Genomic DNA, 14,488 nt, shown 5'->3' on the forward strand with positions numbered 1-14,488 from the left:
TTCATTTTCTGTAGCTATAGGAAAACAAAATCTAGAAAAGTTATAAAATATGCTGATTTGAAACAACATACAGTTGACCCTTGAACAATGGGGGTAAGGGGGTGCCATGTATAACTTTTGACTCCCCAAACACTTAACTAGTAACAGCCTGCTGCTAACCAGAAGCATTATCAGTAACAGTCGATTAACATATATTTATATATGTATTCTATACTGTATTCTTACCATAAAGTTAGAGAAAAGAAAATGTTATTAAGAAAATCATAAGGAAGAAAAATATATTTACTATTCATTAAGTGGAAGTAGATCATCATAAAGGTCTTCATCCTCAATGTCTTCAAATTGAGTAGGCTGAGGAGGAGAAAGAGGAGGGGGTTGGTCTTGCTTTCTCAGGGGAGGCAGAGGCAGAAGAGGTAGAGAAGGTGGAAGGGGAGGCAGGCACACTCAGTGTAACTTTACGGAAAAACACTGTAATTTCTTTTTTGCTTTTTCATTTCTTTAAAAAATATTTCTATATAAAACCAATCCTTCTTTCATCATTTGCTTCAGTTTCAGTGCCTGTATCATATAATGGTCCATGTTGTACAGTAAGTCTAAAGCAGTCTTGAATAATCAGAACCGTTCTGCCAGACTGCCTACAGTCAATTTGTTTTCTAGCACTACTTCTTTGTCTTCTTCCTTGTCGTCTAGTGCTGGTTTGGAAGCACCAGCATCTTCATTAAATCATCTTCTGTTGACTCCTCTGGTTGGTGTCTATTAGCTCTTGTCTTATCCACAGTCTCTTTCACAAATTCCTTGACTGGCTCTGCTAAAATCCTGGGAAATCATGCTCAACATCGGCACACAGTTTTCTCCAGCAGGAAGTTACTGTTTTGTGCTTGATGGCTTTCACGGCTTTTTCTATAATGATGGTATTTTCAGCGGTGTAATCCCTCCAGATTTTCATGCTGTTCTATTGAGGTTAGAGTACCGTGCGTTATTAACCTTAAAGGTCCTCACGACCTCTGATCTAGATGCTGAATTAGAGACACTGTGTTTAGGGGCAAGGAGACCACTTCGATGCTTTCGGTGTTAAACTCATGGGGTTCTGGGTGGCCAGGGGCACTGTCCAATATCAAAAGAACTTTAAAGGGCAGTCCCATCATGGCAAGGTATTTCCTGATTTCAGGGACAAAGTATTGATGGAACCAATCCAGAAAAAGGATTCTCAGTGTTCAGGTCTTCTTGTTGAATGATCAAAAAACTGGCAGCTTCAAAAGACTTTTCCCTTCAAGTCTTGGGGGTTAGCAACTTTATACATACGGGCAATCAGTCCTGATCATAAACCCAACTGCATTTGCACAAAACAGTAGTTAGCCTATCCCTTCCTGCCTTAATTCCCTGTGCTTTCTTCTTTTCCTAACACTCATGTCCTTTGCGGCCTGCCCCCCTCCCCGCCATCCCGATAATAGGACACTTTTAATTGCATTAAAGACTTGTTCAGGCAGATATCCTTTTTCCTCAATGATTTTCTTAATGGTGCCCAGGAACTTGTCTGCTGTGTCTTAGCAGAAGCTGCTTCTCATGTTATCCTGCCATTTTTAGGCCAAACCTCTTTCTAAAATTATCAAACCATCCTTTGCTGGCATGAACTCCTCTAGCTTCTCTTTCATTTTTAAGTTGTCATAAAATAACTTCACTTTTTCTTGAATATCATAGTCTACAAGTATGCCTTTTTTTTTTTTTTTTTTTTTTTGAGGCGGAGTCTCGCTCTGTCGCCCAGGCTGGAGTGCAGTGGCGTGATCTCAGCTCACTGCAAGCTCTGCCTCCCAGGTTCACGCCCTTCTCCTGTCTCAGCCTCCCAAGTAGCTGGGACTACAGGCGCCCACCACCACGCCCGGCTAGTTTTTTGTATTTTTAGTAGAGATGGGGTTTCACTGGATTAGCCAGGATGGTCTTGATCTCCTGACCTCATGATCAGCCTGCCTCAGCCTCCCAAAGTGCTGGGATTACAGGTGTGAGCCACCGCGCCGGGCCTACAAGTATGCCTTTCTTACAGCAATCCTGTACCTACATAAAAGCTGCATTTTCAACACAAGATAAAAAGGTGTTCTGTAAAAAGTGCAAGGTTGCACACCTACTGCTGTGGCTGCAGTGATGGCTTCACAAATTTTCTTTTATTTAAAATGGTCCTTATGCTGGATTAATTTATTTTGAAATAACAGGCAACCACAGCTGCAGACCTCATTTTACAGTACGTATTAAGCAATTCAACTTTTTCTTGTAATGTAATGACTTTTCTGCTTCTCAGGAGTGCTTCTGGCATCACTAGTGGCACCCTGTATAGGTCTGATGGTGTTATTCAAGGTTTACGGTATTGCACTAGACACGATGAAAACACGCAAGAACCACAAAAGATCACTTTTGATTGCAATATGGGATTTACTGGAGACACAAACTGTTCACTGGGAGATGATCCGCATCACATGGTGTTTTAAGCAGACACTTGGAAACATATGAGCTCACCAAAATAGCAACAGGAGGTGGCTACAGAATTATCACAGTAGTACAGTATGTATTACAGTTATTTTTATGCAGTTATGATTTAATACTGCATCTCTGTTTACATTTCTCTTGACTGCAAAAGGTGCCATGTATGGGCTCTGTTTTGTGTGTGTGAGTGTTGATAAATTTAAACTTTTAATAATAGATCTGTGTATAGTTTATGGTAGTAATAAAATAGACTAGTATCTACATATACTTTATACATTCACAAAATACTTAACTTTTTCTTAATCTCCCCCCGCCCCCGCCGCCAATATTTCTAGGTTATATGGCTTGTCTGTGAGTTTTTCAAATTGTTGCAAGAATCTAAAATTTTTTCTAAAATATTTGTTTTTAAAAATCTGTTTATAGAGCTGGGTGTGGTGGCACACACCTGTAATCCCAGCTTCTTGGGAGGCTGAGGAGGAAGAATCACTTGACCCCTGGAGTTTGAAACCAGCCTGGGCAACACTGTGAGTCCCCATCTCTTTAAACAAAAATATCCATGTGTAAGTAGAACTGCAGTTCAAGGATCAATGACAGTTTAAAAGGGGGTAGACAAAGGTGGGATTAGGGAGAAAACAACTCTTTTGTTGCAGGGAAGATACCCTTAGTAGAATCACAAGCTTAACAAATAAAAATTACGCCGAGTGTGGTGGCTCACACCTGTAATCCCAGCACTTTGGGAGGCTGAGGCGGGTGGATCACATGAGGTCAAGAGTTCGAGACCAGCCTGGCCAATATGGCAAATCTCTGTCTCTACTAAAATTACTAAAATTAGCCAGGAGTGGTGGTGCACGTCTGTAATCTCAGCTACTTGGAAGGTGAGGCAGGACAATCACTTGAACCCAGGAAGTGGAGGTTGCAGTGAGCTGAGATCACACCACTGCACTCCAGCCTGGGTAACAGTGAGACTCCGCCTTGAAAAAAAAAAAAATTATAATATACTATAAAGAAACTTGCTGGCCAGGTGCAGTGGCTCACGCCTGTAATCCCAGCACTTTGGGAGGCCGAGGCAGGCGGATCACGAGGTCAGCATATCGAAACTATCCTGGCTGACCCGGTGAAACCCCGTCTCTACTAAAAATACGAAAAATTAGCCGGGCGTGGTGGCGGGTGCCTGTAGTCCCAGCTACTCAGGAGGCTGAGGCAGGAGAATGGTGTGAACCCGGAAGGCGGAGCTTGCAGTGAGCCAAGATCACGTCACTGCACTCCAGCCTGGGCAACAGAGCGAGACTCTGTCTCAAGAAAAAAAAAAACAAAACTCTGTATTTAGGGATTCCATGGTCTTACCTGAATTTAGTGCCTCTTAATTTATGTTACTGCTAAAACAAAGGCAACCTGGCAAATATCCAGTAATAAGCAGCAATATACCAGGTGCTCCTAAAATCCTGCCATGTGCTAAGAGTCAGTAAGAGGCATTTTGATCTCAGAATCTAAGGATGGACTTCAGGGACATCATTAATTTCAAGGAGCACACATAAAACTTTGAAAGTTGTGTAAGTACATCATTCTGGTAAGATTCTAATTTCTCAAAGGGGTTCATGATCCCAAAAAAAGTACAGAAGCATGGTTTTAAAAGGCTCCCAGCTACTAAATGGACAAATTATCACAGTGACCTGTAATAATCTACCCATATCCTAATCACTACCAGACACTGCAAGTTACCAGAGACACTAACATGAACCTCCACTCAAAGAGAAGAAAAATTATCCGTAGCTTTAGAAGCCACTCTTCTACTAAGAACACCTGTAAGTTACGTGTAAGCAGGCCGATGGAAGGAAGCCGAAGCCAATAAATAAATGATCAATGAAGTACAAAAAAAGGAAAATTACCTTATATATAAATTTGTAAGTGTTAAGGTATTTTCAGCCTGTTTTTAAAAAAAGCTTTAGCAATGTGACCACCAATTTACAACCTACTACACCTCCACGCCAACGCACATCAGCATTCTGGGGCTAGTGAGGAAATAGGTATAATTCTTTATACATGTGTGGCATTTCAGAGCATAAATATGATTCTAGCTCAAAAATATATTTGAAAGTAAGCCTGCTGCGCACAGTGGCTCATGTGTGTAATCCCAACATTCTGGGAAGCCAAGGCAGGAAGATTGCTTGAGCCCAAGAATTTGAGGCCAGCCAGGGCAACATAGAGAGACCCCATCGCTACAAAAATAAAAATTAGCCAGACATGATAGAGCACGTTTGTGGTTCAAGGTACCTGGGAGGCTAGGGTGGGAGGACAGCATGAGCACAGGAGGTAGAGGCTGCAGTAAGCTGTGATTGTACCACTGCGCTCTAGCCTGATAGAGTGAGACCCTGTCTTTAAAAAAAAAAAGTAAAGCTAAGACCTGAAAAGACCTGGGATATGCTTCTCTGAGTAACAAAACACAAAAACTAAGAAAAAGGTCAAAATGGTATTATAGAAGTCTTTTAAAAATTCATTTATTTTATTTTTCTGAGACAAGGTCTCACTGTGTCACCCAGGCTGGAATGCACTGCTACAATCATAGCTCACTACAGCCTTGATATCCTGGGCTCAGGTGATCCTCCCACCTCAGCCTAAAAAATAGCTGGAACCACAGGTATTCACTGCCATACCCGGCTTTAAAAAAACTTTTAGTAGAGATGAGGTCTTGCTATGTTGCTCAGGCTGGTCTCAAACTCCTAAGCTCAAGCAATCCTCCCACCTAAGATTCCCGAAGTGCTGGGATTACAGGTGTGAGCCACCGTGCACGGCCCTATACATATCTTCACACCTAAGATCATCCTTACTTGGATGATCTTACTAACAATAAGAAGCAAGCATTACGAGGTTAAAGACTTCACTGCTGAGCCAGGGGACCACTAAAACAGCACTCAGAATACACAGAACTTCTCTCATACATTTTCTTATACCAACATGTACATTAATCTTTTTCAGTCAGATACACATTGTGTTTACAACCACTTAAGGCAAAAACACCCAAAGAAAGATTGGTAGTTGCACCACACAGACATATCCATAAAGAGACGTATTTATGCAGGAGGACATATATCTCTATGAATTACACATGCAGACTGTAACTAGCTTAAAATATGGTTAATTTTCCCAAGGTACTAACACAGAGAGGTGCATTTAGACCAAGGTTTCTCAACTTCGGCCATACAGACATTTTGGGTCAGCATTCTTCTTGTACCCAAGTTGTGATAACCAAAAATATCTCCACACATTGACAAAATTAAAACTGTCCTTGACTGAGAATCCCAGATTTAGAGATCACTGTCTATCATTAAATAGAAACAACAAATACTTTAAAAGAATGTTGAAGTTTAATAATAATGAAACCATTCAGAAACCAATATATGTTTCACAAATAAAAGCCTCAAAGTTGTTCTGATATTTGACTAGTAACATGAGAACCTGTTAATTTTTTTTTCCTTTTTTTTTTTAAAGCGCTAATTTGCCCAGGAGGTCTGGGCTACAGTGGGCTGTGTTCACACCACTGCACTCCAGCCTGGGAAACAGTGAAACCCGGTCTCAAAAAAAAGGGGGAGGAGGGGACATTACTTTGTAAAAATTGGAGCTAAAAGAACATCTTCTTGGCCGGGTGTGGTGGCTCACGCCTGTAATCCCAGCACTTTGGGAGCCTGAGGACGGATCATGAGGTCAGGAGTTCAAGACTGGCCTGACCAACACGGTGAAACCCCGTCTCTACTAAAAATACAAAAATTAGCCAGGCGTGCCTGTAATCCCAGCTACTCAGGAGGCTGAGGCAGGAGAACCACTTGAATCTGGGAGATGGAGTTTGTGCAGTGAGCTGAGATTGTGCCACTGCATTCCAGCCTGGGTGGCAGAACAAGACTCTGTTTCAAAAAAAAAGAACATCTTGGCCGGGCGCGGTGGCTCAAGCCTGTAATCCCAGCACTTTGGGAGGCCGAGACGGGCGGATCACAACGTCAGGAGATCGAGACCATCCTGGCTAACATGGTGAAACCCCGTCTCTACTAAAAATACAAAAAAACTAGCCGGGCGAGGTGGCGGGCGCCTGTAGTCCCAGCTACTCGGGAGGCTGAGGCAGGAGAATGGCGTAAACCCGGGAGGCGGAGCTTGCAGTGAGCTGAGATCCGGCCACTGCACTCCAGCCTGGGCGACAGAGCGAGACTCCGTCTCAAAAAAAAAAAAAAAAAAAAAGAACATCTTTTTATATCTATTACAGAAATAATCTGAGACTTGGGTTTCCTAAGGATTTGTCCTTCCTAAGCTATCTGGTCCAAAGTACCTTTCTCTAAATATCCCTATAGCCAAGGTAGTTATGTTCCCCAGCTACCCAAAGTAAATTAAGATATATTATCTGTCTTCAATTAGAATCCACTGCACTTTTTGTATCAGTCCCATCCTTCTCTGGGTAACTTCTCATCTCCTCAGGTCTCAGTTTAAAGTCGCTCCTCTCACCTCCCAGGCTATGTTAGGTACTTATTTTATTTACATGTTAACAACTTTGTACTTTCTCCTCTTTTTTTTGAGACTGGAGTCTTGCTCTGTTGCCCAGGCTGGAGTGCAGTGGCACCATCTTGGCTCACTGCAAGCTCTGCTTCCTGGGTTTATGCCATTCTCCTGCCTCAGCCTCCTGAGTAGCTGGGACTACAGGCGCCCGCCACCACGACTGGCTAATTTTTTTGTATTTTTAGTAGAGACGGGGTTTCACCGTGTTAGCCAGGATGGTCTCAATCTTCTGATCTCATGATCCGCCCGCCTCGGCCTCCCAAAGTGCTGGGATTACAAGCATGAGCCACCGCAGCTGGCCCTTTCCAACTCTTAACACTAAATAGGGGATCATTTATGTTGTTCATGCTGCATCTTTAGTCTCGTTCTAAAACACTGATCCCAAGAGTTGTCCCTTGATGTAAAGTTCACCTCAACAAGTTTCAAAACCTTCATATTGTAACTCCACTCTTGGACATTCGCAACACACTAAAGCATACAAAAATTGCATAATAAAAATACCTATTTAACTTATTTGTCCATAGTACATCATATGCCAAGTAATACTACTAAAAAGTAGAACACGCTTCAGAAAACACAGATTTAAGAGTATATAAGCAAGGTCATGTTACTAGAAAACGTCAGGAGCAGGATTCTAACTATTGTGACTTCTTATCTCTATTCCAAGGAACAGAAAACTTGTATTTGTCTCCTTCTGCTAAAGAAATACAAAGAGTGGCACAGTGGCACACACCTGAAGTCCCAGCTAACTCAAGAGGCTTAGACGGAAAGATTGCTTGAGGCCAGGAATTTGAGACCAGCCTCCTGGGCAACACAGCAAGACCCTTTCTCTTAAAAAAAGAAAAAGAAAAAAAAAAAAAGACAAGACAGAAAGAAAGAAAAAAAGAAAAGAAAAGAAAAGAAAAAGAAAAGAAATACAGTCTCCTCAGTATCCATGGGGAATGGCTGATTGGTTCCAGGACCCTACTTCCTTTATCAAAAATCCACGCATACTCAAGTACTGCAGCCAGCCCTGTGAAACAGACATATATACGAAGAAAGGACCCACACCACCCTATATTATATGTGAGTGTCAAAATTCGCATTTTCAATCTGCCTTTGGTTGAAAAAAATGTATATTAAGTAGACCTGTGAGTCAGGCATGGTGGCTGGCACATGTAGTCCTAGCATACTAGGAAGGCTGAGATGGGAGAATTACTGGAGCTCAGGGTTTCAAGACCAGCCTGGGCAACACGGTGAGACACATATCTCAAAAATATTTTTTAATTAAAAAATAATAACAACTGGCGGGGCGCAGTGGCTCACGCCTGTAATCCCAGCACTCTGGGAGGCCGAGACAGGTGGATCACAAAGTCAGGAGTTTTAGACCAACCACCCTGACCAACATGGTGAAACCCCGTCTCTACTAAAAAAATACAAAAAAAAACTAGCTGGGAGTGGCGGCACGCACCTGTAGTCCCAGCTACTCAGGAGGCTGAGGCAGAATAATCACTTAAACCAGGGAGGCGGAGGTTGCAGTGAGCCACGTTCGTGCCACTGCACTCCAGCCTGGGTGACAGAGCGAAACTCCATCTCAAAATAATAACAACAACAACTCTACCTGTGTAGTTCAAACCCACATTGTTCAAGGGTCAACTGTAACTGTAAGGCAAGGTGTTAAAGCTCAATTCAGTTTTTTAAAAAATAGTTTTATTGAGTTTATAATTCACATATAAAATTCACCCTGTAAAAATATACAATTCAGTGTTTTTTAGTTATTTACGAGGCAGTTCTACTATCACCACTACGAACTTTAGAATATTTTTATCATTCCCCTATAAACCTGTACTCATAGCAATCACTCTTTTCTCTCCAAACATCACGCCCAGCCCCTGGCAATCATGAATCTACTTTCTGTCTCTATGTTTTTGTCAATTTGGGGCATTTCATTTAAAGGGAATCATATAAGGCCTTTTATGTCTGGCTTCTTTCATAACGTTTTCAAGGTGCACCCACATTGTACCATGTATCAGTACTTCATGCCTTTTAATGGCTGAGTGATACTCCATTATATGAATGTACACATTTATCCATTCATCAGTTGATGGATGTTTGGGTTGTTTCTATTTTTTTTGGCTATTGTGAATAATGCTGCTATAAATACTTGGTGTACACCTTTTGTGGATATATATTGTTAACTCTCTTGGGTAAATACCTAGGAGCAGAATTGTTGGTCATAAGGTAACTGTATGTTTAACATTTTGAGAACTGCCAAAATATCTTCCGAACCAGCTGCATCATTCTACAGTTCTACCAGCAATATATGAGGGTTACAATTTCTCTACATCTTTGTCAACACTTGTTAGAGTCTGCCCTCCTTTCTTCCATTCTGTGGGTTGGCTTTTTACTTTCTAAATGGTAGAACCTTCAAAGCACAAAGGTTTTAAATTTTATGTAGCCCAATTTATCCATTTTTCTTTTGCCACTTCATGGCTTTGGATCTTACATGTTGGTTCATGATTCTTTTTTTTTTTTTTTGGGACAGAGTCTCACTCTGTCACCCAGGCTGGAGTGTAGTAGTGCAATCATGGTTCACTGCAGCCTCAACCTCCTTGGGCTCAAGTGATCCCACCTCAGTCTCCCAGGTAGCTGGAACTACAGGTGCATGCCACCATACCCGGCTAATTTTTTTTTTTTTTGTATATTTTTGTAGAGATGGGGTTTCACCATGTTGCCCAGGCTGGTCTCAAACTCCTAGGCTCCAGCAACCCACCCACCTTGGCCTCCCAAAAGTGTTGGGATTACAGGTGGGGCCACCGTGCCCAACCCTCATGATCCATTTTGAGTTAACTTTTCTGTATGGTATGAAGTAGGTGTCTAACTTTCATTCTGCCACACAAGGATAGCCAGTTTTCCCAGCACCATTTGTTGGAAAGACTATTCTTTTGCCCATTGAATTGTCCAGGCATCTTGTTAAAAGTCAACTGACCATATATACAAGAGTTTATTTTTAGACTCTCAATACTATTCAATTAATCTTTATGACTATCCTTATGTCAGTATCACAATGTCTTGATTACTGTGGCTTAGTGGTTAAGTTTTAAAACCAGAAAGTGTAAGTCTTACAACTTTGTACTTCCTTTTCAAGATTGTTTTGGCTACTCTGGGTCCCTTGCCTGTCTATATTAGTTTTAGGGTCAATTTGTCAATTTCCACAGGGGGAATTTAAAAAAAAGCAATTGGGATTTTGATAGGGATTGCACTGAATCTGTAGATCACTTTGGGTAGTAATGCCATCTTAATATTGTCTTCCAATTCACAAATACAGGCTACCTAATTGTTTAGATCTTTAATTTCTTTCAACAATATTTTGTGGTTTTCTGTGTACAAGTCTTACACTCTTTTGGTTAAATTTACTCCTAAGTAATTTTTCCCTTTTGATATTATTACAAATGGAATTTTATTCTCAATGTAATTTTTAGGTTATTGCTAGTGTACAGAAATAAAGCTGATTTTTGTATCTTGATCTCATTTCTTTGTAACCTTGCTGAACTCACTTATTAGTTCTAAGAGTTTTCTGGGTATATGTTTGTGGGTTTTTAAGGATTTTCTATATAAAATATTTTACCATTTATAAATAGTTGTTTCACTCTGGATGGCTCTTTTCTTTTTTCTTTTTTAAGCTCTGGCTGGAATCTCAGCATAATGTTGAACAGAAGTGGCCAGAGCAGATATTCTTGCCATGTTCTTGATCTTAAGGGACAGGTATAATAGCTGTGGTATTTTTATAGATGTCACTTACAGGATTAAGGAAGTTCTTTGCTATTCCTAGTTTGTTGACTTTTTTTTGAGACAGAGTCTTGCTCTGTTGCCCAGGCTGAAGCGCAATGGCACGATCTCGGCTTACTGCAATCTCCACCTCCCGGGTTCAAGTGATTCTCCTGCCTCAGCCTTCTGAGTAGCTGGGATTACAGGCGTTTGCCATCACACCTGGCTGATTTTCGTATTTTTAGTAGAGATGAGGTTTCACCATGTTGGCCAGGCTGGTCTCGAACTCCTTACCTCAGGTGATCCACTCACCTCGGCCTCCCAAAGTGCTGGGATTTACAGGCATGAGCCACTGCGCCCAGCCGAATGTTTTAATCATAAAAGAATGCTGGATTGTGTCAAATGTTTTTTCTGTGTGAACTGAGATAACTGTATAGTTTTGTCCTTTATTAATATGGTATATTACATTGACAGGTTCTGACCCTGGCATTCCTGGGTAAAGTTCCTCTTTATCATGTTATATAATCCTTTAAATATGTCAGAGAAACAAGATTTTCTTTTTCTTTTTTTTTGAGACGGAGTTGCATTCTGCTGCCCAGGATGGAGTGCAGTGGTGGAATCTTGGCTCACTGCAGCCTCCTCCGCCTCCTGGGTTCAAGTGAATCTCCTGCTTTGGCCTGCTAAGTTGCTGAGACTCCAGGTGACCACCATCATGCCCAGCTAATTTTTTTGGGTTTTTCATAGAGACAGGGTTTCACCATGTCGACCAGACTGGTTTCAAACTCCTGACCTCAGGTGATCCGCCTGCCTCGGTCTCCCAGAGTGCTGGGATTACAGGCGTAAGCCACCACACCTGGCCAAGATCTGTGTATCTTTAATTATTAAAAAATAATAAGCTTCTCCTAAAGGTTTATTGTAGCAACAAAAAAGTGGTTATGAGCCATTAGGATTGCTACCCTTAGGGGTATTATCTTGGGTCTAATATTGGTTTAAGACTTGCTCTTTGTGTATCTGGCCAAAACTTGCTCCAAAGAGTTACTCTCAATGAAACTCAAAGCCTAGAAGGTAGCAATAAGGCATGAAAAACAACTCTTAACAAGAAGCCACCTATGCTGTAGCAAAGAAATAGACATGCTTTGATACGTAACTTTAACTTATAAAAAGTGACATCAGGCTGGGCGCGGTGGTTCACGCCTGCAATCCTAGCACTTCAGGAGGCCAAGGTGGGCAGATCACTTGAGGCCAGGAGTTCAAGACCAGCCTGGCCAACATGGCGAGACCCCCATCTCTACTACAAATACAAAAATCAGCCGGGTGTGGTGGTGCATATCTGTAATTCTAGCTACTTAAGACACTGAGACACAAGAATCACTTGAACCCAGAAAGCAGAGATTGCAGAGAGCCAAGATCGTGCCACTGCATTCCAGTCTGGGTGATGAAGTGAGACTCTATCTCAAAAAAACCCAAAATAGGCTGGGCGCAGTGGCTCAAGCCTATAATCCCAGCACTTTGGGAAGCCGAGACGGGCAGATCACAAGGTCAGGAGATCGAGACCATCCTGGCTAACACGGTGAAACCCCGTCTCTACTAAAAATACACAAAAAACTAGCCGGGCGTGGTGGCAGGAGCCTGTAGTTCCAGCTACTTGGGAGGCTGAGGCAGGAGAATGGCATAAACGCGGGAGGTGGAGCTTGCAGTGAGCTGAGATCTGGCCATTGCACTCCAGCCTGGGCGACACAGCGAGACTCTGTCTCAAAAAAAAAAAAAAAAAAACAAAAAAAAAAACAAAAAACAAAAATACAGAAAAAAAACAACATTTTCACATGCAATGGAACTATTTTCTTAGGTTTTTACTGTATTAGCATTCCATATATTTCAAAATGCCTAGAAGCAATATTATATTTCTGTAACATGAAAAATAAAGTTTTTAAAAATTACTACTAGATATTTCATTCATTCATTCAATAAAAATTTATTAAGAAAAAATTCATTTCCAGAAAGTCATTGTAAAACCACTGGTAGCTTCTATTTGGGGTCATCTTATAAGATGGCTATATAGAGTTTTGGAGTCATTTACTAATTGTCTTGAATGAGGCTCTAGATAGACTGCCCAAAAACTTAAGAAAAACGTAGGCGAATAACAACATTAACTTTTTTTTTTTTTTTTTTTTTGAGACAGAGTCTCAAAAAAAAGCCTGTTGCCCAGGCTGGAGTGCAGTGGCGCGATCTTGGTTCATTGTAACGTCTACCTCCCAGGTTCAAGAGGTTCTTCTGCCTTGGCTTCTCGAGTAGCTGGGACGACAGGCACGCGCCACCATGCTCAGCTAATTTTTGTAATTTTTAGTAGTGACAGGGTTTTACCATGTTGGCCAGGCTGGTCTTGAGCTCCTGACTTCAGGTGATCCTCCCGTCTCAGCCTCCCAAAGTTCTGGGATTACAGGCATGAAGCCGCCATGCCCGGCCAACATTAACTTTTAGAAAATAGAAATACTTCAGTAATAATTACTTCAACAGTACATTGTATCTTGAAGATCAATTGGAATATTTATTCTTCTTAACCAAGCACACAAATGTGTGTTCATGAAGGGTTTATACAATTTCTAGGTCTTACCTCATCTATGTTTCTAAGCCATTTGCTGATGTTTTCAAAACTTTTACCATTGGTGATGTCATATACTAGCATGATACCCATTGCGCCTCTGTAGTAGGAGGTTGTGATGGTGTGAAATCGCTCCTGGCCTGCTGTATCCCTGAAATAAACAGCCAACAATTTCTATTAAGCATTTTGGTATTACTACGTTTCACATAAAGGACAAAACAAGAATAAAATAGTTTTTCCTAAGTATATATAAAAACTTTTTAGTTGAAGGGAATTAATAACCTACTCATACTGGATGAAAATCTAAAAGGCAAAACAGTAGGAAGTGACACATAAAACTCAAGGTTATTGAATAAGCACTAGCAAACACCAGAAAAACTCTTTCCATTTTGTTTAATAATTTAGTTCCATAATGTAACACAAAAGCAGTTAGGATTTTTAGAACATTAGAGAACTATACCATAGTGTAGTCACATTTACATTTAGAATCATTAACCAAAAGTTGTAAAGATAACCTCACTTATAAATAAGATAGAAATGTAAATAGTAGTATTTTCCATTATTTAATGCTTAAAGCCAAAGGTGTAAGATATATTTTGCCCCTGTAACTATGCCCTCTCATTTGTATCATCATTTTGCTCTTTTATGATCATCTCATCAGCGTACGAACATGTTTTAGTATCTTTTTTTTCAAAAGCAAAAATAAGGTCAGGCGCAGTGGCTCACACCTGTAACCCCAGCACTCTGGGAGGCTGAGGCGGATAGATCACTTAAGGTCAGGAGTTCAAGACCAGCCTGGCCAACAAGGTAAAACTCCATCTGTACTAAAAATACAAAAATTAGCCAGGCATGGTGGCTGTAATCCCGCCTACTCGGGAGGCTGAGGTAAGAGACCTGCATGAACCCGGTGGGTGCAGGTTGCAGTGAGGCGAGATAGTGCCACTGCACTCCAGCTTGGGTGACACAGCGAGACTGTCTCAAAAAAATAAATAAAGCAAAAACCCCAATCTCAACCTTACATCTCTCCAACTATCCCTGTTCCTCTTTTGAGTTAATATTTTTAAAACTTTTATTTTGAAATAATTATAGCCTTACAGGAAGTTACAAAACTGTGCAGAGAGGTCCTGGGTGCCT

The 14,488-nt window shown here is 41.2% G+C and overlaps 1 protein-coding gene across 2 annotated transcripts in view; it reads right to left on the reverse strand.

Moving 5' to 3' along the window:
- The window catches only part of RAB10 (RAB10, member RAS oncogene family), a 107,352-nt gene that overhangs the window by 13,815 nt on the left and 79,049 nt on the right, over positions 1–14,488 (reverse strand). Inside the window, exons 3-4 of one of the 2 annotated variants that reach the window (XR_012422590.1) lie at positions 13,367–13,505; positions 287–351 (exon numbers count right to left, since the gene is read on the reverse strand). Coding sequence is in view for 1 of the 2 variants with exons in the window: in XM_005576364.4 (XP_005576421.1) it covers positions 13,367–13,505 (139 nt within the window). In the remaining variant the exon portion in view is untranslated. The remainder of the gene's footprint in view (positions 1–286; positions 352–13,366; positions 13,506–14,488) is intronic. The other variant, XM_005576364.4, reaches the window with a different exon arrangement.

The sequence above is a fragment of the Macaca fascicularis genome, chromosome 13 (assembly GCF_037993035.2).
Source record: "Macaca fascicularis isolate 582-1 chromosome 13, T2T-MFA8v1.1".
NCBI lineage: Eukaryota > Metazoa > Chordata > Mammalia > Primates > Cercopithecidae > Macaca > Macaca fascicularis.